The 25,665-nt window shown below is 42.0% G+C and overlaps 1 protein-coding gene across 2 annotated transcripts in view; it reads left to right on the plus strand.

Annotated features, from left to right (window-relative positions):
• The window catches only part of dnah9 (dynein, axonemal, heavy chain 9), a 507,475-nt gene that overhangs the window by 334,019 nt on the left and 147,791 nt on the right, over positions 1–25,665 (plus strand). For both annotated transcript variants that reach the window (XM_072558306.1, XM_072558307.1), the window contains exons 54-55: positions 6,241–6,363; positions 11,658–11,862. In XM_072558306.1, coding sequence (XP_072414407.1) covers positions 6,241–6,363; positions 11,658–11,862 — 328 coding nt within the window. The remainder of the gene's footprint in view (positions 1–6,240; positions 6,364–11,657; positions 11,863–25,665) is intronic.

Consider the following 25,665-nt stretch of genomic DNA (forward strand, 5'->3'; position numbering starts at 1 on the left):
CCATTAAAATCTTGTACACATTCTCATATGGTGGCCACACACTGCTGCTAACTCTTCCATTGATACCATTGCTGACTCCCAAAAGAACGATACACCTTCCCCTGTGAAGCAGATTCAGGAAAAGCCAGAACAATTCACTTCCCCATGAGAAGGGAAGGGAAGAATGAAGGTGAATGTACTGCGTCAATGGCGACCAACCTATTATGAGCACCAGTGTCACAACTGCTTTAATGTTGGATTTGAAGGGGAAACCTCACAGTGAAATGTATGGGCATTGGCCAGTGGGCCAATACAGGGTTAAAGGGTCACCAAATGTGCCACCTTCCTGAAAAGAATGATTGTGTCCTTGGTCTGTCCCAGTGGAGATGGATGGTGCCCTCACAGCCCTAAACTTCTGAAGAAGGTTGTTATTCTTCATCAACCCAATGCTTGGTACACTGAAGAACCTGTCTGTTAACACACAAGTCACATCAAGGGTGTGTGGAGGAATCTCCCTTGGCCTTGTTTCACACGGGGACCCAGAGCCTGATGCCCATATTAACCAACATAAGGAGACTGGTGACCTCCAACCCCACACTGGAGAGTGGTAAATTGCTCCATTGGAAGTTCAGGTAACTGCCGTGGTCACTCTGGGTTCCTCGTTTGAAATGGGCTTGCAAAATGTCATCAATACCCGCTGAACTGTTTTGTTCCCTACTCAGTATCTGAACTAGGTGTAGACGTAATAGAGTGGGGACATATCTTTGTAAATGCTCCCTCTCCTGTTACTTCATATTTCCCTTGCCATGTCGGTTGTCCAAGGTGGCACAGACAGCACATTGGCCTTGCTGTGCTGTGATCTCCAAATCTTTATTCAACAAGGCCACAAATCTCAATATTTACCTTCTTGGTAAAGTGCAGTCATGTCAATGTAGGCACAACACTCTATAAATTATGGAGAATGTCTCTTGATAATAACCCTCTTCAGTCTCTGAAGCCTTCTGTTCTTAGAGTCATACAACACAGAAACAGATCCTTCGGTCCAACTCATCCATGCTGACCAGATGTCCTAAACTGTTGGACTATCACAGATAGACTTCAAAGTTTCAGCCAGCATTTGGCCCATATCCTTCCAAACATTTTCAATTCATGTACTCCTCTAGATGCTTTTTAAAATTTGTAATTGTACCACCCTCCACCACTTCCTCTGGCAGCTTGTACATGCACCACGTGAGAAATTGGTCCCACGGGACTCTTTTAAATCTTTCTGCTGTCACCTTAACCAATGCCCTCTTGGTCTGGACTCCCCCACCTCAGGGAAAAGATCTTGTCTAATTACCCTATTTATAAACTTCTGTAAGGTCACCCATCAACCTCCGATGCTCCAGGGAAAAACCTCTGGTCAAGATGGTGCAGAGTAACAGGGCACTTGGACTCCTGAGCCTGAAACCCATCTACACCAACCACTTTTACTTTACTTTCTTTGCTTTTTTGTTTACTTTTAACCTTCCGTGCCTTGCTTGGAAAGCTCAGACACCATCAAGATGTCCAGTGCATTGGAGGCAATGTTTGTTATCTTCCCTGCAAAGGCTGATGCTAGGCCTCACTCCCCTGGTTCCTCCTGCTGACCAAGCAGGACCTCTAGCAAGAGGCTAAAAGCCAACCATTGGCTTTTTCTTGGTATTTAAGGCAGTGGTTTTCAACTGGTGTGCCAAGGTAACTGTCCAAGTGAAATTTTGTAGAAAGGAGTGAAATTCAATGTGAAGACTTCCTTCTTGATAATCATGGTGGATATCCAGCAGATATTTGCAGCCCACCTGAATGAGTTTGAATACTAAAATGCAAAGGAAGAACAAGCTAATCCTGATTATCACCGATAGACTTTAAGGTTTCAGGTCAAAACTGGGCCTTTGACAACATTCGGCGGCAGGGGATTCACTTGAAGTTGAATTCTGCTTCCCCTTGGCACATACGCAAGTCTAGAACTGGATGCATAATTTGTTCACTTCCTTCAGATTCATTGCAAAAGTTGAAGTTCAGAGAAAAAGGGAATGTGTAGAGCTATGGACAGGCTGCATTTTGAAGCTGACATTCGAAGAGGTGTCTTTGTGTTAGTTTTGACTGACTGTGGTACGTGAGTATTTGAGGATACTTGCTGTTACTGTACACTTGCCATTTCCAATGGTATAGCTCTGAGATCTAACACTTTTAACACTTGTGTACATTAAAAAAACACAATAGAAGGAGCTAGGTTTGTGCGTGGACCTCTCATCAGTTCCTCCTCAAATCAAATGGCTCTGCACACACCAACAGGCCAATGTTTCCCACTAACCTGGCAAGTTGTAATTTACTGCACACTGTTTGCTGTGATCCATTGAATGTTAATTATATATCAGTTCAGTTATTTAATATCAATTAGCCTTTTGTTACAAACATGAAATATTGTCTGCAAACTTCAGACCCCTGAACAGGCTGCAGTGTGCAGAACAGACTCAGGGTGCTGTGAATAGTTAGGAGTAGTTGAGCAGATTTTGAAAGCATGTCTACGCTCGCAGTCAAAGGTGTAATTTTGTCAGTGGATTTGAAACATTAATGCTTTTGATCCTTCTTTAGCTTGTTGTATGCACTCTGTTGTAAAGCTCGTTAGAAAGACGGTAACCTTAAAAAGTACAAGTAAATGAGATGGTTATGAGCAGTCAGTTCAGTTGAAAAAAGTGGGTGCGTTTTGCAGTTGTTTGACTCATTGAACTGTGTGTGGTCATTGAAAAGTTGGGGAATGACTGCTGTAAGGTATTCAAGAGGAAAGGCAGCACACCCGTCACTTTTTTTAAAAATTGTAAGCCTAAGAGGATGTTTAGAATAAATGTTGCTGAAGTGTTTGGGAAGTCTTGACAAAAGAAGTTTTCCCGATGTGTTTCAAAAGCCCTCTTCAGACATCACCAGTCAATCTCAACGTGTGAACGATGCAAGTTGAACTGGGCTTTAAGAAGCACTTAAGATACACAGCAATGACTTGTTTAGTGCCATTAAACTGGTTGGTGTTGGAGAGGTCATTAATTAAAGTATTATCCTCCATAACATCATGTAGCCCCTAAATGAACATTCACAGACAGCTTCGCTGTTAATCAGCCTCTTCAATGATTCTCTCGATGGCTGTATGTCACACAGACATCAGCTCATTCACCAAGATGGGATGCTTTTAGCTCAAGATACCAAGCTGGTGTTGCATCTTCAGGTTTATTTAAATTATCTCTTTAATTCCAAAATGGGGCTCAGATCTTCATGGCTCATGCCATCAGTTCTGCTGTATCCACATGGGCTTTATCGTTGTCTCTCCAGCATGGAGCATGGCCATCTTCAGCTCTGAGGCAGCGGACAGGGAAGCAACTGCATCAGTTGTGGCAGCAAAGGAGCACATTGCCAGGACACCATGTGCAATGTCGGAGGGTGGAGACTGGAGGAGTAAAGAGGGGGAAAGCTACAGAGAGGGAAGGATGATCTTTTGAAGCTGTTTCAGTTTTAGTAATATCAATTGAATATTAATTTTGTTCAGAATTTTACCATGTCAGTAATATATGCTGTAATCCAAGATGGTGCCTGAATATGGTACATTATTCACTTTTCCCTGTGCCTAGATACCAGTGATAATATATTAAATAAATTTACTGAACTGGTTGTTTTGTTTTTATTCTTTAGTAGCTGATATAATTGACTAGAATCTAAATGAATTTAATCTCTCCATCTGCAATAATTCTCATTTCTTCATGCAACTTTATGAAGGGGTGATTTTTGATTCCTTTGGAACTCCAAGCTGAATTGAAGGATTTTTGAGGTCTGGGTTTGCTCTCATATCATTTATAGGAGATAGCTGTCTTGAGAATTAGTCGCGACTATATTTATGTGCTCAGATCAACTTTGTCAATAATTATTTCTTTTTTAAGACTTCTCTGGTCTGTCTTCCACCCATTATGATTATGAGAGCTGACCACACTCCACAAACAATCTTTGTTCACTAAGTGCTATTTTCCATTGCCTTCACTGCCGTAGAGAGGTCAGACCATGTTTTTATATCGTCCATCTGTCACAATGAGTCTTCCTTGTGCAGGGTTCCAGATGCTGTGCTTTGCTTAACAGCTTTTTCCAAGCATACCCCACCTGTTACAATTGATGTTTAAAATCTGTGAACTTTCTGTGGTACTGTAAATCAACATCAGACTATTTTAATAAATGCCATTGACTATACTGAAAATCTTATCTTTTCCTCCTTCGTGGCTTCATAGTCATTTCTTCAGCAGGAACAAGGTTGCAGTTGTTGAAGCCTTTGGAATACTGCTCATGCTTCAGTATTTTTAATTATCAAGAGACGTTTCACGGCAAGATGGGCACGTGGTCCATTTTCTCCCCAGAAGAAAGTCTCCAATTATCAATCCAGCAAAAAAAAGCTGAAGATTTGCACTTGAATACCTTTCACTCTTCTGTTACTCTGCCTCTTCACTTGACAGTTTCTATTATTGAGTAGAGATGAATGAGTTATGCTCTAATCCATGTTGTGTAAGGTAATAGTTCTCAAAGAGCTTGTTTTGAAACTGTATTTAGTGCCGTGTGATCTGATATTACATGGTTTTTGGTGGAGAGAAAACAGTTTAGCATTGCATCCCATGGAGACAGTTGTGTCATCTATGGCTTCCAATGGTCTTTATAATTACAGCATAACCTCGATTATCCAAACGAGATGGACGGCGAGTATTTTGTTTGGATAACTGATTGTTCAGATAACAGATAGTGTGGATAATGGATAACATTTTTACGGGACCTTGAGATCTTATTTGGATAATCCAAAATTTGGATAATTGATGTTTGGATCATCGAGGATGTTCTGTAATCTTGACTCGTATCCATTGCTATCATGCAGCAAACTGCATCTTGTAATGTAAGCTAAATGCCTCTTCTTTGAATCTTTACCCTTCACCACTGCTAATTAAGTAAGACCTTAGAATCAGCATAGGAAAGCAAACTGAGGAGACTTGTGGTATAGTGGTGGTGTCCCACCACTGTCAGGAGGCTTGGATTCAAGTCCCATCTGCTCCAAGGGATGTCGTCACACATCTGATTATTACAAGGTTCTTGTAATAATCCAGAGGTGTGCAACACTATGACTGAACAGGTTTATTAATAATATTTTTAGGAAGGGGAATTGGATGGCTCTCGTGCTGTGGTGGTACAGTCCATACCTCTGGGTTAGGAGACCCATGTTCCAATCCCTCTTGCTCCAGATGTTTGTCATAACATCTCTGAACAGATTGATGGAAAACATATTTAGGAAGGGGAAATTGGGTGGCAACATTCTACCCAACAGATGTCAATAGTGGTTGACACTGCAGCATACAACAGTACAGAGTCTTAGAAAGATATAAGAATTGCATATGTTTGATCAAGAGCAACAATCTTCTGTGTTAAGGAATCTAGATCATGGTGGTGTAACATTATCATTAGAGTTAGAGCATTTCTACTTGAAATTGAGATACAACTTTTTCATGGAAAGAGCCATTGAAATCTTGAACTGTCTGTCTCAAAAAAGCTTTCGGTATTGAGTGAATTAACATTTTTAAGTTGGTGATTGAGGAAGTAACAGGTAAGTATTCTTTCTAATTCCTAAGTGCACAAATTAAGCATTTGTATTATGAGTTACAAATCTACCTGCTGGCATTGAAATATGTGTTTTATAATTTGACCTTTAAGGGAATGATTCAGCTAGAATGTAAGTCGTCTTTTACCGATTAAAATGCTACCAACTGTGGACACTTAGTGTTTAATTTAATAGAGATGAAGCAAATACAGACACTGGTGGACATCGCTGTGAACAACCAGATTCTAACTCTTCAGTTGCTGCTGCACTGTTGTCTCTTGTGGTTTAAAATTTGAACAGATTTTGATGTGTTATCAGTGACAAAAGAATTGATATTTGCAGCGCACTTACTAAGCAAAGGTTAGAGAGTGCATCAGTTGTCCAGCATGGTTGTTTTTGAGAGTAATTCTGCTTTAAATCACCCATTTTGAAATGAGTTCATTGAGCTGTTTCTGAGGATAATATTAAGATGATGTTAGCCTCCAGTCAAGGCAGTTATCTATTTCAAACAATAACGATTACACAGAAACTCTGTGTGAGGTTGTGCATTAATGGATCATTGTACATAACTATAACAATATGGTAAATGAAGAAGAATATGAGACAATTGAATTGTTTTTTCATTTTCTTTTAAGGTACTTAGATATTATGGAGAATGCTCTTGGAGCAGGTGAAGCAGTGCTAATTGAAAATTTGGAAGAATCAGTGGACCCTGTCCTGGGTCCTTTATTGGGTCGAGAAACCATTAAAAAGGGCAGGTAAGAAAATGAGACGAACACCCTTGAGAATTTTCACTGGTGTGTGTAGTCATCTCTGGGGAATGCCTGAATCAGTAAGTTTTTTCTTTCGGAACACAGCCCAATCTCCTCGAAACCCATTGTGGCATAGGAGTTGACTGATAGAGTGCAAGTTCAACTTCTCTTAATGCTTGAACAGGAGGTTGGTATTGCTGCCAATGGCTGTTGCCCATCCCCGATCGCCCTTGAACTAAATGGTCCAGTCAGTCATTTCATAGAGCAGTTAGGAGTCAATCGTATTGCTGGAGGTGTGAAGTTACTCAGGATAGGCCACACCAGGTAAGGATGGCAGACTTCCTGCTTTAAAGGGCATAGGTGAACCAGATGAGTTTTTTTTATCAACAATAATTTCATGGTCACCATTACTGAGAGCATATTCCCAACCACATCCCTAATAGTTCCTGAAAACTGATTCTTTTGTAACAGAACTACAAATCATATCAAATTCAATTTACCATGGGGATCTGGTCAGTGAAGCAATGGTCCTCTCAAACGTAAGTTTTTGAGTGGTCTCAGCATAGAACGTGCAAAAAACCCAACCAGAAAATTAAACCAGCAAATCGATCTAGCTAGTCCATAGTGCCGAATGCATCATATTAAGAGGCTCCATGCTCATAAGTGTTATGTCGTGCTGTAACACCTTCAGTTTCATACTGGACCCACCATTTCATAGTGAATGAGCTGCTTCCCCAAGTCAGGTTCTTTGGGCTGGACTTCCTTTTGTAAATGGGGCAGTATGCATTTCAAATTTCATTCCTAGTGGGTGTCACTGGAACCTGAAACCTAAACATGACATAATTCTTAAGAAAGTGAGACTTGTAAGTGCTGGTGAATGAACATCGAGAAGGAGCTTTGAAAGATGTATTCTCCTGATCAGAAAGAGGTGAATGAGCAGAATGAGGAATTGTAAGGGAAAGAAGTGACTACTTAAGACATCAGGTGAACCACTGCAAGGTCAACTAAATTCAAAGGCCAGGCACCGAGACTTATTGTCCACCTATCTCACATATTTGCACTTTTGACCATGAGGAGATGATATCTCCTGGCCTCCACGGATGTAGTGACCTGCTGCTCTAGATGTCACCAAGGTGCTTACTTTGAGTGTGCCAGGGTCATTCTAGGGACCAGTTTAAATTGTGGGCTATCTATCAGTTGGCAGCTCATCGTGATACCAAGAAGGTTATGGACACCATATTCTGCAGGGTGAAGAAGTGCGTCCATTTTGAGATACATGGGCCTGTGCAGGAGTAGAGGGCATTGAGGATTGCCATCATTGGATTCCCCCAGGGTATTGATTGTACCCCAGATGGACCAGCCAGCCTAATGGTCTCAGGGCTGTCCACTTCTTCCTGAGGAATAAGGCATGACCAGCCCCATCCACCACCACTCTCCTCTGTCCAACTTCACTGTCACTTGAACAACTTCTCCTTTAACTCCTCTCACTTTCTTCAGGTCGCATGGGCCCAAGTTATGCCTGTCTCTTTGTGGGATACATTCCTTGTTCCAGTCTTACTCTGGCCCCACACACAGCTGTCGACAGTTAATGATGATATCATCGGTGCTGCTTCCCCCTCTCTTCCTAAATTGGAAACATTTATGGATTTTGCTTCCAATTTCCACCCCTCCTTACCTCCACCTGGTCTATCTCTGACTCCTCCCTTTGTGTTTTGTTGACATCTCTGTTTCCATTTCTGGGGATAGACTGGCCACCCACTGACTCCCACAGTTACCTGGACTATGCATCCTCATACCCTGCTTCCTGTAAAAATTCTGTTCCATTCTGCCAGTTCCTTTGTCCCCATTGCATCTGTTCTGATGATGCCAACTTCTACAGGGACACATCTAAAATGCCCACTACCTTCCTCAACTGAAGATTCCCCAGCCAGGTCCAACCCATCTCCACCTCAGCCCTCACCCGCTCCCAAACCTTCCACAACTGCGATAGGATCTCCCTGGTCCTCACCCCACATCCCACCAGACATCCACCGCCAGGATCGTTGGCTGCTATTAGTGCCACTTCCAGCGAAATGCCACCACAAGACATATATTTCCTCCCCTGCTTTGTCAGCCTTCCAGAGGGACTGTGCACCCTCCATCACCAACTCCACCCTCCAACACCCTGGTCCACTCCTCCTCCACTTCCAAATCCTTCCCACATCCCACGACACCTTCCCCTGCAATTGCAGAAAGTGTAAGATCTGTCGATTTACTTCCTCCCTCCTCACTATCCAAATCCAAGACTCACTTTCCAGGTGAAGATGTACTTCACCTGCATTTCACTCAATCTCAGAATTCACTACCCACAAGTTCTCAACGCTAGGGAGATGAAACAGACTGGGTGATTGCTTAGTATAACACCTATGTACTGTCTGCAAAAATGAGCCTGAGCTTCCAATAGCCTGCCACTTCAGTAACACTTCAGTGTTCCCTGCTCTGTCTTGGCTTTGCTGCAGAGGAGCTTAGGAGCACAGCAGCCTTCAGCTCTCACTGTTGAGTTCCGCAATTTCTGGGGCCTGGGAACCTTCTCCCTTCTCATTACCCCAACATCGGCACTCCTGACCCTGTTGTCGCATGGGCTGCTACCACAAGCCACCCATTATCAGCCACTAATGGTCCCCATTAGCAGCAATTGATTCCCCCATGCTGACCTCTACCCATTCCTTTGTCTGTCCAACTGTTGTTCTCTCTCTCTCTGGCCTCCATCTCCATCTACTTTACTCTTTCCCCACCCCATCTTCAGCATAAAGATCAACCTTTTGCGCACTATAGTCAGTTCGGAGGAAGGGTCGCTGCATCTGGGAACACTAGCTCTGATTTCTCTTCACAGATACTACCAGACCTGCTGAGTTTTTGGAGTAATTTCTGCCTTTGTTTCAGTCAGATTCCTGAACTGTAAAAAAAAAACTACTGCAAATGAGAAACTGCTCAGCTTTTTCAGCAATTTTTGGTTTCGGTCCTGAATGATAAAGGCAAGCACTTATTGAAATGTGCAGCTGCTCTGTGACTCAGAGGTGCACTTGGTTGCTGTGTGGCTGTCACACTTCCTTTATCTTTCAAGAGTCACCAGTGCTCTTTCTCTTTCACCAATATCCAAACTCCATCTTAACTGTTTAGGAGTGTGGGGTGGTGGGTTTGTGGGTTTGTGGGAGCTGGGGAAAGAGGAAGACGGTGGTGGTGGTGGGAGGGTGAGTGGGATGCATTAAAGGTTATCATCTAAAAAGGTGACTCCTGGCACTCATGCAGCATCCAGGCAGTGATACAGAGACCTGCTCCATTAGAGCTATTTACTAACATGAACCTGCAACGAGCAGTCTATTAGCATGTTGAAAAAGTTACTCTATTGCCTTGTGTGGTCAGGTGATTCACACAATATGCACCAACTAGAATGTTCCTTATTATAACTCATTTCTTATCAATATTGAAACCCGTTGTAGAGTGTGCTGTAAAGTATATATATGCTGCAGGGTTGTGTTAATACTTTAATAAGAGTTATCATATCTGTGGTTTACAGTGTTCATTGCCTACTAAGTGATACACAGTTGATATTGACTTTAATTGTTTGTTGTAATTAAAACCTTCAAATCTGAAATATTGTGGGATCACATTTTCTGGGAATTTGAGTTTCTTGTTTAACTTGATTGGTCTCTACAATCTCTGTACCAGCAGCAACACAACACTCAATGCCTTGAGTGTCACTTCCCTGCGTATAAGACCTACACCACTATATTCTCTCAGAGTAGTGCTGCGCATGTCTATCCAAGATGTTGGCTACTTTATCCTGCCCGTTGATCTCAGATGTTGGAAAACTGCAGCAAATAATTGGCAGGAGTGTCCCTCATATTCTTTATTGAAAAATATGATGCTGCTATCCACTGCTTACATCTGGGCATCTCCCAAATCCAGTCACAGGGGCTCCTTCACAATGTCCAGTGCTTTATCCTCTACTGGTGTCAGGATCGTACATGTCCACAACATCAATCTCTGTACAAGGTATCTCACAACTGTTGTCAGACCTCTTCTGCAGAATGAGGAGACAATGATGTTATGCGTCAGTTGTCCAACCTTATTCATTCCAGCATGACGTTAGCATGAGTTAGTGAGTTGCTCAAATGTCGTCTCTTCATTTGTGTGGGAGGCTGATGCCTCAGTAATGGAGCTGGCCACTTGCACTAATAAGGATGTGCAAAACTCTGGATACTCCGTCTGCCTAGTGTCACGGAATCAGTGACCTGTCATCCAGTGTTGCTTGCTTCTCACCTTTTCAGACCGTACCAGTTCATTGAATCTTTTCCAATATTCCCTGTCCTTCCGACACTAACTCTATTCAGGTATTTTTGTATCTGTGGGGTGATTTCCTCCATCAACTCTCGAACACTGTTTCCGTTAAAGTTTCAAGAGAAGTGTTTCAGAACCTTGGAGCTGCCCTTGAATTCATGCCAACCCATCACTGCTGGCCCTCTGAACTCCCTGCTGGAGCAAACTCCTCAGTGAATGGCAAGCCCAAACATAGGTGCCACTTGCCTTTCGAAAAGGTATTGGTTTCCATGTCTGTTGGAAACATTCCAGGGTGTTCCTAGCTCTGATCATGCCACTGTATTGTAGAGTCATACAGCACGAAACTGGCTGTTTGGTCCAACTCATCCATGCCAATCAGCTTTCCCATTTGCCTGCATTTGGCTCATATTCCTCTAACCCTTTCCTATTCATGTACCTGTCCAAATGTCTTTTAAATATTGTAATTATACCAGCCTTCACCACCTTATCTGGCAACCCACATGTGAACCTTCCTCTGTGTAATGCACCTTGGACCATTTGCTGTTGGTTGCCATGCCAGGTTGTTGGGGAGAAAGTTTGTGAAGAAAAGAAGATATATTTCCAAATCAGTATGCAGAGTGGCTGGGCTTGGAACTCGCAGCTTCTGGCGTTGCTTGTGTATCTGCTGTTCTTGTCCTTTAAGGTAGTAGTGATTGTGGATTTGGACAGCATTGTCTAACGAACCTTGGTAATTTTCAGAAGAGCAAGCTGTTAAGTGTCATTTGGACCCTTACCAAATTCCCATCATGTTGCTTCTTGGATACTGGCATAATGTGAAGCTGGGACCCTGAGGATTTGGGAAGTCATAGACCTGATCTTGAATTGAAAATGCTGTCACTTATGTCAAATAGCATTGTTTATCTTACAAATTATTTCAGTGATATGAAATGCAATTGTGCTGACATTTGTAAGACTAAAGGGAAATCTCCCCTCACCTACAGATGCATTAAAATTGGAGACAAGGAATGTGAGTACAATTCGAGTTTCCGGCTCATTCTTCACACTAAGTTGGCAAACCCTCATTACCAGCCTGAGATGCAGGCCCAGTGTACACTCATTAACTTCACTGTTACAAGAGATGGCTTGGAAGACCAGCTTCTGGCTGCAGTTGTCAGTATGGAAAGGCCAGACTTGGAAGAGTTGAAGGTATACTAATCTAAATTGACTTGTTATCTAACCACTTCATAGCACAAACCCAATTGCATTGTTGGACAGGTACATCAGTTGGGAAGTTGATTTAGCAGACACGGAAGTTTGCAAAAGAGACTCTTTCGACTGTTGTACCTCACTATCTCATTTATAAAGTTATCCAATTGTTCTATTTTACTGCTGTTTTTCCATACCAGTACAACCTTTTCCTTTTCAAGTGTGGAGTCTGTGATGATGACAATATTGATGATATTTTACAATGACAAATGTCAAAAATGAGCCGAATAGTTGCTGAGTATAATAACAGAACTACCACACTGCCGCTAGTCTGAATCAGATGAAAAAGCTATAATTCTATCCCTGATAGCCAGGCTCAAACGTGGTTTTGACTGTTCTGATGACTGTGCCATTTGAAAATGACAGCTAAGAGAAGATTGGTTGGTCTGTCAAAACTGCCACTCTCTCCTGAAAGCCTAAACTGCACGATGATACACTTCCTATCATTTCCTCCACTCACTGACACTATCACTCTCCACACCGAAACACTGCCAATCTGTAACCATGCAATCACTTGTGAGGAGTAAAATAAAGTCCAGACAGAAAGACAGGGCTAAAACGAAGGGGAAAATCTCAGGTTTATCAATCAATGGGAATCCACCTGCTTAATATCAAAGGTAAATATTTAATTTAAAGCAGTTTGAATTACATTTTTTTCCCTAATGAGCACTGGATCATCAAGTCATCTTCCCTACCTCCAAATTTCTTAAAGGTAGCTTTTGAATGCAGATGACAAGCAATTTAGGTTGCAAATTTTCCCATGAGGCTACTAAACTTCCAGGAATGTAACCTTGCTTCTTTGAAGTTAAATGATAAAATACTTCTTAATTGTTATATTATTTGTCATTAACATCATCAAATCTGATTAGTTGGCATAGTATGTCAATATGCCAACCTAATAAGTTTTACAAATGCCCAGTTTACAGTTTGTAAGTTTTATGCAACAATTTATTTTTTTTTAATTATCCTTGTTTACCCGATATAGATTAGGTACAGTTAACATTACATTGTGTGTTAGACATTAGAGTCAACAGAATGCTGATGGTGCACTCAACTCCTGGCTTTCTGATGGAACCTCACATCTAAACTTACTTGCGGAATGTTTCCAAGAACACCTCTGGGACACCCGCACCAACCAACCCAACCGCCCTGTGGCTGAACACTTTAATTCCCCCTCCCGTTCCGCCAAGGACATGCAGGTCCAACCACAGGGGATGAATACAGATTTCTCCAGCTTCCTCATTTCCCCTCCCCCCCACCTTATCTCAGTCCCAACCCTCAGACTCAGCACCGCCTTCTTGACCTGCAATCTTCTTCCCAACCTCTCCGCCCCCACCCCTTCTCCGGCCTATCACCCTCACCTTAACCTCCTTCCACCTATCACATTCCCAACGCCCCTTCCCCCAAGTCCCTCCTCCCTACCTTTTATCTTAGCCTGCTTGGCACACCCTCCTCATTCCTGAAGAAGGGCTTATGCCCGAACCGTTGATTCTCCTTCTCCTTGGATGCTGCCTGACCTGCTGCGCTTTTCCAGCAACACATTTTTAAGCTCTGATCCCCAGCATCTGCAGTCCTCACTTTCTCCTGGGAAATATCCATACAAGCGTGAAATCTGGGATCGGCATGGACCAAGGGTCAAACCCGAAATAAATAGTTTGGTGCTGCTGTCTGCTGTAGAAACTCCGAACTTAAAGCCAAATGGATCAATGGACCTTTTTTCTGAGTAGTTTAGGTTGAACTTAACTCAGGAAATAAACCACATTATAGAGGAAACATAGTGAATTGGGTTCCCTTTCCCCTCCCATGTTCCTATTTTCTCAATGTTTTGAATTCCTTGGAGAAACCTGGCTCTTCTAGGGACCCTGTACAAGAGGAGGCCTGCAACTATCCATCCACTTGTCTTGCCCAAGTAGCCACTGATTGTATATGAGGCCCGTCTATTTTTGGGCAACAACTACAAACTTTAGTTGTATTGAGTATTTACTGGAGTGAGATGTCTGAAGTGCTTCATGGGAAATTTATGAAACAAAATGTGTCTCCTAAATACAGTAAAGGGTTCATTCCTGAGCATCTACATAGGAAGCAGTGTCATTGATGTTGGGGCCACATAATGATGAAGAGATTCCAGAAAAGCAACAACAGCTTAGACTCAAACTGTACTGAACTGTTATGAACAGAGTTTAACTGCTTTTATACATGGTAGAGGAGTATAAAACTAGAGGCCATTAGTTAAAGGCAAGAGGGGAGAGACACAAAAGGGTCCAGAGGGCCAGTTTTTTTCACAGTGACTGGAATGGGCTGCCAGAGGTATTGGTGGAGGTGGGTACTGTTTCATCATTTAAGAAAGATTTGGACAGGTACATGGATGTGTGATGGGATAAGTGTGGAGGGATATGGACCAAATGCAGGCAAATGGGACTAGATAAATTGTGAAAACTGGGTGGCATAACCAAGTTGGGCTGATGGGCCTGTTTCCATGCTGTAAGCATCTATGACTCAATATCTGAGCCTGTTCAGACAGTTAGTTCCAAATTGGGCTGTAAAAACTTGAGACTAAAGACCAGATAAGCAAGCAGTGAGAATAAAGACAGCCATTGGAAATGAGGGATCACACAGAATCAACACTTCATGTGATGCTGATAAGCTTCGGGAAAGCTGGACAATCAACTTCATGTCAAAATAAATTTTGGAGTTCCCCATTTAGGATTGATGTCTTACAGAATACAACCACAAGAACTAAATGACCAGTTTCTCAGTCAGTCTCTTGACAAGTGTAAGAACTGTGATTTTTCGGTGACTGAGCTGATAATGAAGTTTGTTATACTCTCAAACATTTCCAAAAAGACCTCTTACAGAAAAAAAAGGGACAATGTTCACACGCTGTTTCAAGATAGCAGAAAATGTAAAGCCATTACAATATGACAAAGCATCCACAAGCAAGTGCCAGAACGGTCTCAGCATCCAGGATGCAGAGAATAAGCAAGCTGTGTGGGAAATGCAATGTGATGCACCCGCTGTGAAGCAATCCTTCACTCCAAGATCTTTGCGGGTCTTACAAAAGGATTCTGGGCTGGCCTGTGCAAGAAATCTGGTTCCAAAGGTGCAGCCAGATGCTAAAATAGGGCACAATCAAACAAAAAGCATGTGAATCCTGTTCGCAACAACGAGCGGGAGAATGCCAGAGACCTGCATAAAAGCAAGTCAATACACGAGGTTAACAGCAAAACTGACCAGAGTGAAGATTTCGAGTGGAAGAGCCTTCAACCAGAATGTGACAAGAATGTAGCTTTCTCCATTGTGCATGTGACACACTGGGTGGACGAAGTTGAAATTTTCGCCATTATTAACATAATCTGCTGAAAGAAAATGGGCATTCAAGTCGAAAGTTGATACAGGAGTTAGTGCAAACATCCTACCAGTCAGAATCCTGAAGGATACGTAGCTGGATTATTGAAAGTCATTGATACAAACTATAACCGCAAAATTAGCTACATTTAATGGGAAACCCATTCCTTGCATTACGACATTGACACTGAAATGCAGCCAGAGCAATGTTATGTGTAGAATCATTGGGTAATACAGCATAGAAAGAGACCCTTCGGCCCAAACTGCTCCATACTGACCGTGGTGCCCACTCAGCTGGTTCCAATTGTCTGCATTCGGTCCATATCCCTCTAAACCCTTCCCATCCACCTGTCTATCCAAATTTTTTTAAAAAATGTTGCTGTTTTACCTGTCTCAACCACTTTCTCTAGCAGCCCATTCCATAACTGCACCACTTTTTGTGTTAAGAAGTTGCCCCTCAAATCCTTCCTGAAACTTTCCCTTCTCACCTTAAATCTATGTCCTCTAATTTTCAATTCCGCATCCCTGTGAAAAACACGATATGCATCCATTCTATCTATGCCCCTCATGATTTTGTACACCCCAATAAGGTCACTCCTCATTTTCCTACATTTCAAGGAATGAAGTCCTACCCTGGCCAATCTCTCCCTATAACTAGGCCTACTTGTCCTGGCAACATCCCCATAAATCTTCTTTGATCTCTTTCCAGTTTAACTATGCCTTTCCTATAACAGGGTGATCAAAACTGTACACTATACTCCAAGTGCAGCCTCACTAATGACCTATACAACTGTAACACTAATGTCCCTATACTCAATGCTTTGGTCGATGAAGGCCAGCATGCTAAATGACTTCTTCACCACCCTGTCTACCTGTGATACCGCTTTCAACGAACTATGTACTTGTACTCCTTGGTCCCTGTGTTCCACACTACTCCTCAGGACCTTACCATTTACTGCATAAGTCCTACATTGGTTTGATTTTCCAAAGTACAACACCTCATACTTATCTGTATTAAATTAAATTTGCTAGTCCTCAGCCCACTTCTCCATCTTATCAAGATCCCTCTGTAATTTTTGATAACATTCCTCACGATCAACAATACCTCTTAAATTTGTATCATGCCTTGTACATTCACATCCAGATCATTTTGGTAAATAACAAATAATAAAGATCCCACCACTGACCCCTGTGACACACCACTAGTCACAGGCCTCCAGTCCATGTAGACCTCAGGTAGCTTACCTCGTAGAAATGACTGAACCAGCAAGAACAGGATTGGTGGTGTGCACAAGTCTAAACATTGTGAACATTCGAAAGATCATAAAGAAACCACCTGCAGCAGAAAAGACCAAGAATACTCTCATTGAGTCGGTCTAGGATTTAGATTAGATTCCCTATAGTGTGGAAACAGGCCCTTCAGCCCAACCAGTCCATCCCCCCCCTCTGACTAATGCACCTAACACTATGGGCAATTGAGCATGGCCAATTCACCTGACCTGCACATCTTAAGACTGTGGGAGGAAACCGGAGCACCCAGAAGAAACCCACGCAGATACAGGGAGAATGTGCAAACTCCACACAGGCAGTTACCAAAGGCTGGAATCAAACCTGGGAGCCTGGAGCTGTGAGGCAGCAGTGCTAACTGCTGAGCCACCGTGCCACCCCAACAATTGTTCAACAATTTTACCCAGAGACGTTTTGAAGCCATAAGAGACTTCTGACATGATGCTATTTGAAACTCAGAGGTGATGTAATTCTGTCAATTGATTCTCTGAGAAAATGCAGCATTCACATGCAAAAAAAACTCGAGAGTGAGCTGGGAGATATGGAAAATAATGGCATTGACTGATGGAGTTCTATTACATGCAGGTTAAAAACAAAAGAGGGCACAATCAAAGTATGTTTGGATCCAAGACCTCGAAACCTTTCTCTAAAGAAATCCCCACAGAATATGCCAACATTAGAAGATTTAAATCCTAAATTCTAAAAAGCTAAATTATTTTCCAAGCTGGATGCCAAGCATGGATATTGGTTGGTTCACTTGCCAAAGGAATCTCAAGAAATCACTACTTTTAGAACTTCATTTAGAAGAAATAACTTTCAGAGACCACCTTTTAGACTATCTGTAAGGATCTGTCTCAGCAGCATATAGAGAAAATCGTATTCGTGAGTATGTGTGTACTGCTTATGAATTTCACTGGTCAATAAAACCAAACAGGACCATGACTGAAGCTTACATGTTCTGGTGGCAACAGCTTCTTGTGAAGAATTTGGCTTCAACAGCAAGGTGAGTGCAGGTCGGCTAAAATTTACAGACCGGATTAACCAAATCAGCACTGATTCTATGGAGGATAACTGTGGACTTCTTGGTCTGTGTATGAGATGGGTTTCTTGATGAGTTTGTCAAAGGCTCACCAAGGAATGGGCTATTTTAGATTTGGTGTTGTTAAATGAGAAAGGGCTAATTAAAACCTTGATCTAAAAGCGTCTTTGGAAATTGTAACCATAATACTTCAGAATTTTACGTGAAGTTTGAATGTTACGTCATTCATTCTTAAAGTAGGATCTTTAATTTGATCTAAGGAAACAGACAATATGAAAGGCATGTAGTCTAGAGTGAATTAGGAAAAATATACTGAAAGCTTTGACAGTAGACAGGCCATCACTCATCTTTAAAAAGAACTATGAGGTCAACATCAGGTATACATTCCTACAAGACAAGAATGCCCAAAGGGAAGGAGGAGTTAACCATGGTTAACAAACAATTGCATTACATAAAAGGAATTATGGTAGTACAATAGTTTAGCCTGATAAAGTTGTAAACTCAAGGATTGGGAGCAATTTAGGATCCATAAGACGATAAAATATAGGAGCAGAAATGGCCACTTGACCCATCAAGTCTTCTGCGCTATTTGATCAATACTGATATGTTTCTCAATCCCATTTCTCAACCAACTCCTGCCTCTCCCCATAACTTTTGACTCCTTTACTAATCAAGAATCGATCTAATTCTGTCTTATATAAACTTGGCCTCCACAGCTTCTTGTGGAAATGAATTCCACAGATTAAGACTAAAATTGGGCCCTTGAAGACAGAAACAGGGGAATATATTACGGGGAACAAAGAAATGGCAGAAGATTTGAATTGGTACTTCAGATCTGTGTTCACTGGGGAAGACACAAGCAATCTCCCTGATGTAATAGTGGCTGAAGGACCTGAACTTTAGGGAATTTATATTTGCCAGGAATTGGTATTGGAGAGACTGTTAGGTCTGAAGATTGATAAGTCCCCGGGGCCTGATGGTCTACATCCCAGGGTACTGAAGGAGGTGGCTCGAGAAATCGTGGATGCATTGGTGATTATTTTCCAGAGTTCGATAGATTCGGGATCAGTTCCTGCGGATTGGAGGGTGGCTAATGTTGTATCACTTTTTAAGAAAGGTGGGAGAGAGAAAGCAGGAAATTATAGACCAGTTAGTCTGACCTCAGTGATGGAAAAGATGCTGGAGTCTATTATAAAGGATGAAATTATGACAGATCTGGATAGTAGTAACAGGATAGGTCAGAGTCAGCATGGATTTATGAAGGGGAAATCATGCTTGAATAATCTTCTGGAATTTTTTGAGAATGTAACTCTGAAGATGGACGAGGGAGATCCAGTAGATGTAGTGTACCTGGACTTTCAGAAAGTTTTTGATAAAGTCCCACATAGGAGGTTAGTGAGCAAAATTAGGGCACATGGTATTGGGGGCAAAGTGCTAACTTGGATTGAAAGTTGGTTGGCTGATAGAAAACAAAGAGTAGTGAAAACAAAGAGTAGTGATAGTGGCAGGCAGTGACCAGTGGGGTACCGCAGGGATCAGTGCTGGGACCGCGGCTTTTTACAATATATGTTAATGATATAGAAGATGGTATTAGTAATAACATTAGCAAATTTGCTGATGAACCTAAGCTGGGTGGCAGGGTGAAATGTGAGGAGGATGTTAGGAGATTACAGGGTGACCTGGACAGGTTAGGTGAGTCGTCAAATGCATGGCAGATGCAGTTTAATGTGGATAAATGTATGTTTATCCACTTTGGTGACAAGAACAGGAAGGCAGATTACTACTTAAATGGAATCAATTTAGGTAAAGGGGCAGTACAAAGAGATCTGGGTGTTCTTGTACACCAGTCAATGAAGGTAAGCATTCAGGTACAGCAGGTAGTGAAGAAGGCTAATAGCATGCTGGCCTTCATAGCAAGAGGGATTGAGTGTAGAAGCAAAGAGGTTCTTCTGCAGCTGTACAGGGCCCTGGTGAGACCGCACCTGGAGTACTGTGTGCAATTCTGGTCTCCAAATTTGAGGAAAGACATTCTGGCTATTGAGGGAGTGCAACGTAGGTTCACGAGGTCAATTCCTGGAATGGAGGGACTACCTTACGCTGAAAGACTGGAGCGACTGGGCTTGTATATCCTTGAGTTTAGAAGACTGAGAGGGGATCTGATTGAGACATATAAGATTATTAAAGGAATGGACACTCTGGAGGCAGGAAACATATTTCTGCTGATGGGTGAGTGCCGAACCAGAGGACACAGCTTAAAAATACATGGTCGACCATTTAGGACAGAGATGAGGAGGAACGTCTTCACCCAGAGAGTGGTGGCTGTGTGGAATGCTCTGCCCCAGAGGACAGTGGAGGCCCAGCCTCTGGATTCATTTAAGAAAGAGTTGGATAGAGCTCTCAAGGATAGTGGAATAAAGGGTTATGGAGATAAGGCAGGAACAGGATACTGATTAAGGATGATCAGCCATGATGATATTGAATGGTGGTGCAGGCTTGAAGGGCAGAATGGCCTACTCCTGCACCTATTGTCTATTGTCTATGCACTATCCCTAGGCTGAAGAAATTTCCTCAACTCCGTTCTAAAGGCTTGTCATTTCACTCTGAGGCTGTCATCTCAGGTCCTAGTGTCTCCTACTCATGGAAACATCTTCTCCCATGTCCACTGTATTTAGGCCTCTCAATATTCTGTAAGATCCCTCCTTATCCTTCTAAACTCCATCAAGTACAGACCCAGAGTGCTCAACCAACCCAGCAAAGATGCACCAAGAAACTAATGAGGAAAAGGAAAAGAGATTAGAACTATAAGCTAGCAAGAAATAAAGGGTGGACTGCAAAAGCTTCATTCAAAAGGTGAAAGGAAAAATATTAACAAGGATAAAGATGCATTACAGGTGAAGATAGGAGAACAGGTACAGGAACTAAACCATTAATTTCAATCTATCTCATTTGAAGATAATACAGAAAATCTTCCAGAAATAGTAGGTGTCAAAGAGATTTGTGTAACTGGAAAGTTATAATAAACTAGTATTGTTAAGATACAGTGATTGGGAAAGTAACTAGATTGAGGGTTGATAAATCTCTTGGATCATTTGAGATTCATCCCGGAATGCTGAAGGAATGTTTGAAGGAAGTAGTATTAAATGTAATGGATGCATTAATGATTTTCTTTCAGATTTTGATAGATTCTAGAAAAAGTTCCTGCTGACTGGAAGATGACAAATGTCATCCCATTATTTAGGAAGGGAGGAATTGAGAGAGTGGAGAACCACAGGCCTGTCAACTGGTGTCAGTTGCAGAAAACATGTTTTAGTCTATTATAAAGGATGTGCTCACTGTATATTTTGAACAAATTGGACAGAGTCAATGTAGATTTAAGAATGAAAAATCGTGTTTGACAAACATTAGTGAAAATTTGAGTTGCCATTGTCTGCTCAGTCATTATAGAGAAAGGACGCATGATGAGTTGAATCTAAGGCATGAGGTTGAGATGACAGGATCTTCATGATGGCGTCAGCCTGTACAGGAATCGAACCTGTTTAGTTGACATTATTCTGCATCACAAGCCTCCAGCCAACTGAGCTAACCAACCCCACCCTTTTGGGGTTTTGAAGGATATTATTTGTAATAAAAGAGAACCAATGGTTGTAGTGTATTTAGATCTTTTGGACAAGATCAAACAGATGGGAATAACATATATGGTTAGAGTGTAAGGATTTGGGGGCAATATACTCCCATGGATTGAGAATTGGTCAACAAACAGAAAACAGAAAGTAAAAATAAACAGATTATTCTCGGGGTAGGAAGCTGTTACTCGTGGGGTGCCCCAGGAATCAGTGCCATATCCATCGCTGTTAGCGATTCATATAAATGATTTGGATTGTAATTCAGTTGTTATACCTCTATATCTGCTGAATACCTCAAACTGAGTGAGCATTGTCAATAAGGTGAAAGGAGTCTTCAAAAGAGGATTTGGACAGGCTTGAGGAGAACAGATGGAATGTAATATCAATGAATGTAATGTTATTTGCTTTGATCCAAAAACCAGAAAGGCAGAATATTTTTAAAACATTTGAGAAGTGTAAGTGTCCAAATGGCTCTGTGTGTGCCCTTCTCGATAAGCTATTAAAAGCTAATGTGCAGATGTAGTAAGCAATTAAGAAAGTTAATGATAAGGTGGCATTCATTTCAAGAACACTTGAGTACTGGACTATCTTGCTGCCACTATATAGAGCCTTGGGGCAACCTTCCCTGGAGTATTGTGTTTTGGTCTCCTTAATAAGGAAGAGTACACTTTCCATTACGGAAGCGCAATAGGAGTTCACCAGATGAATGTCTGACATGTACGATTATCTTATGAAGAGAGATTGAAGGGCGATTTGAAAAATGACAAGTGAACTCTCTGAAACTTACACAATTCTTCAAAGGCATGACAGGTTGGCTATAGATAGGATGTTTCCCCCAGCTGGTGACTCGAAAAGCAGGGGGCGGAACTTAGGATAATAAGGAAACCATTTAAAACTCAGGTAAGAAGTTGCTTTCTTAAAACTCAGGTAAGAAGTTGAATTCTTTCTCCCAATGGGCAGGTTCAATATAGATGTTGATAGGTTCCTTGAGATTAATGGCATTGAGGGATAATATGGCAAAGTAGCATTGAGGACATGATCACCTGTAATCTAAAATGGTGGGCCAGTCTCGATGGGCTGAATAGCCTACTTCTGTTCTAATCTGCCAATGTTCTGACAATACCTGTAATCAAAATATCTCATCCCAGTGACACGTGAAGGTCTCATCATGAGTTGTTTATTCCAGATGATGAATTTCAATGTCCAGGTAATTATCCTTGCTAGCCTTTCAGAATGTGGTTCAGAGTTTCAGGCGTATTATTTAGACATTCTTTCATAAAATTCATTTGAGCTTGGCTGCTTTCAGGTCAGATGACTTTGGTAGCTAGTTTCAAGCATTCCACTCAGTTTTAACTATTTCTTTCTTGAACCAGCATTCAAGGCTTTTAGGTTTGCCAAGGAAACTTGAAGATTGGCAAGTGGAAGTTTGATATAATGCAGCTCAATGTAAAAGCACATTTGCTTCTGTTGTAAGGGTCTCTTGACTCCCAAATGAGGTAGATCTTTATCTTGCTATCTAAAGCTATTCAGCTGAGCTCCTTTTTTCCAAAGTCTACTGTACATTTGAATTACCTGATGTGCACAACTACAATGAAAATTAAAGGATGGAAGTGAGTTAGGGAATAAGTTTTCACATTTAACAAAACTTGTTGAATATAAAGTTGATTAAATATTTGGAAAAACTCAATACAGTTCCTGACAGAATCAGTCCCTCCCCACAAAGCAACCATTGAAAAAATAAATTTGTAAAAGCAACAGCGGCAACACGTTGGCTCAGTGGTTAGCACTGCTGCCTCACAACACCAGGGACCTGGGTTTAATACCAGCATTGGGTAACTGTCTGTGTGGACTTTGCACGTTCTCCTTGTGACTTTGTGGGTTTCTGCTGGTGCTCCGGTTTCCTCCCACAGTCCAAAGGTGTGCAAATTAGGTGATTGACCATGTAAATTACCCATAGTATTCAGGGATGTGTAGGTCAGATACATTAGCAATGGGAAATGCAGAGTTACAAGGATAGAATAGGGGGATGGGTCTGGATGGGAGGCTTTTTGGAGGGTTGGTGTGGATTCGTTGGGCCAAATGGTCTGTTTCCATGCTGTGAGGATTCTATTTAAAAAAACAGGACCGCTAGAATAGTAGGTAGGTTCATCACTACATAGGATGGAAGAATTTCAGATTGTGACCTCTCCAGTCTGAATTCTTCAACAAATGCACGCTTGCAAAATTGAAAACCATAACCAACTTAAGTATCCAAGATGCTTGCCTGAAACAGGTATTAAGTACATTGAATATGCAAATCAAAATCCCAACGCATGTTTCAGAATCCCACTAAAACATAGTCATGAATTGGATAACTTATTCTGTCTGCATACTTCTCAACTTTAAGTGTCTGCAACACCAGTATCTGAACAAGATCATTGAGACCATCACCTATCACGAAAATAACTTTATACAGATATATAGTAGTACCCCGTACCCTGGGGGATATGTTCCAAGACCTACTGCAGAAACCATGGATAGGAGCAAACCCTTCATTTAAATGGGAAACACACCTTGTTGGCAGCCCTCTGGTCCATAGTTCTGGAACATTCCCTGTAATATGTTTGGGCCGCTGGAAACCACGGGTAACTGAAACCGCGGTAACCAGACCCATGGATACAGGGGTCGCCCAGTATATACAGTGGAACTCTGCAGGCTAGCTGTAAGACTTCTTGGAGATTAATACCAATGTTCTAGCAGACTTCCATTTTCTTACGTATGTTATATCCTCATGGCAGAGCACAGGGGTTTATTCCTCTGATTACAAGTATTTCTCTCACCATTACCTGTCTCTCACCTTTTTATAAACAAATCTGCTTTTCTGTTTTCCCTTCCAAAGTGAGTGACTGCACATTTCTCCACGTTCTATTTCATCTACCACCTTCCTGTTCACTCATTTAACCCTTCTAAATCATTTTGCAGTTTATGTTTTCATTTCATTTTGTATCAGCAGAAAATTGGATACATTGTACTTGCCCCCCTCATCTAAGTGATAAGAATATAAGAACTAGGAGCAGGAGTTGCTCTGCCATTTAATATGATCATAACTGATCTCACAGAATCCCTACACTGTGAAAACAGGCCCTTAGGCCCAACAGGTCCACATCAACCCTCTGAAGAGTAACCAATCCAGACCCATTCCCCTACCCTTTTACTCTACATTTACCCCTAACTAATGCACCTCATCTACACATTCCTGAACACTGTGGACAATTTAGCATGGCCAATCCACCTAACCTGCACATCTTTGGATTGTGGGAGGAAACTGGAGCACCCAGAGGAAACCCATGCAGACACTGGGTGAATGTGCAAACTGCACACAGACAATTGCCCAAGGCTGGATTTGAACCCAGTCCCTGGCTCTGTGAGGCAGCAGTGCTAACTACTGAACCAGCATCTTCGCCTCAACTCCACTTTCCCGCCCACTCTCCATAATGCTTAAGTGCATTACTAATTAAAAATTTGTCTGTCTCCTCCTTAAATTTACTTAATGGCTCAGCATCCACCACACTCTGAGGTAGTGAATTTCACAGAATCATGACCCTTTCAGAGAAGTGATTTCTCCTCATCTGTGTTTTAAACCTGTTCCCCCTTTTCTAAAACTGTAACCTTTCATTCTAGATTACGCAACATAAGGAAACACCCTCACTATGGCTACTTTGTCAATCCCTGTTAGCACGTTGTTAATTGGATCTGCTCTAGACTCCAGAAAGGAGAGGCCTAAACTGCTCTATATCTATAAGACAAGTCCTTCGTCTCTGGAAAAGATTAGGGCTTCTCCATGATATGAATTATAATTGAGATCATTGATACATATTATAAATACTTTAAAATCATTATGAATAGCTGATCCTGCTTCCCACTGGTCATGGCCTGCAGATTGCAAGAATTACCCTTTATTCCAACTTTGTTTTCTGTCACCATAGGTTAACGTGTCAAGGGGCAATACAAAGTCAGGTATGTCCTTTGGTGGGGAATGGACTCCAGAGCTATTGGTGCAGGATTGGGAAACTATATTGCAGATCATTCTAAGAATAGATACAACTGAGAGTGATACCAACCACATTGTGGTGAGAGGGAGCTGTTAACAATGTGAGTGAACCTGGGGGCCCAGGAAGTGAGGTTGGATGGTCACCAGCCTGGTGGGAATAGAGTTGAGTGAATAGCAGTCGAGAGTCTATTGCTGGAAAAGCACAACAGGTCAGGCAGCAACTGAGCAGCAGGAAAATCGATGTTTCGGGCCGGAGCCCTTCATCAGGAATGCTGCTGAAGGGCTCCGGCCTGAAACATTGATTTTCCTGCTCCTCAGTTGCTCCACAGCCTGAGTGACCTGCTGTGCTTTACCAGCAACACACTCTCAGCTCTGATCTCCAGCATCTGTATACCTCACTGTTCCCTCCTTGGGTGAAC

Source organism: Chiloscyllium punctatum, chromosome 39 (genome assembly GCF_047496795.1).
Source record: "Chiloscyllium punctatum isolate Juve2018m chromosome 39, sChiPun1.3, whole genome shotgun sequence".
Taxonomy (NCBI): Eukaryota; Metazoa; Chordata; class Chondrichthyes; order Orectolobiformes; family Hemiscylliidae; genus Chiloscyllium; species Chiloscyllium punctatum.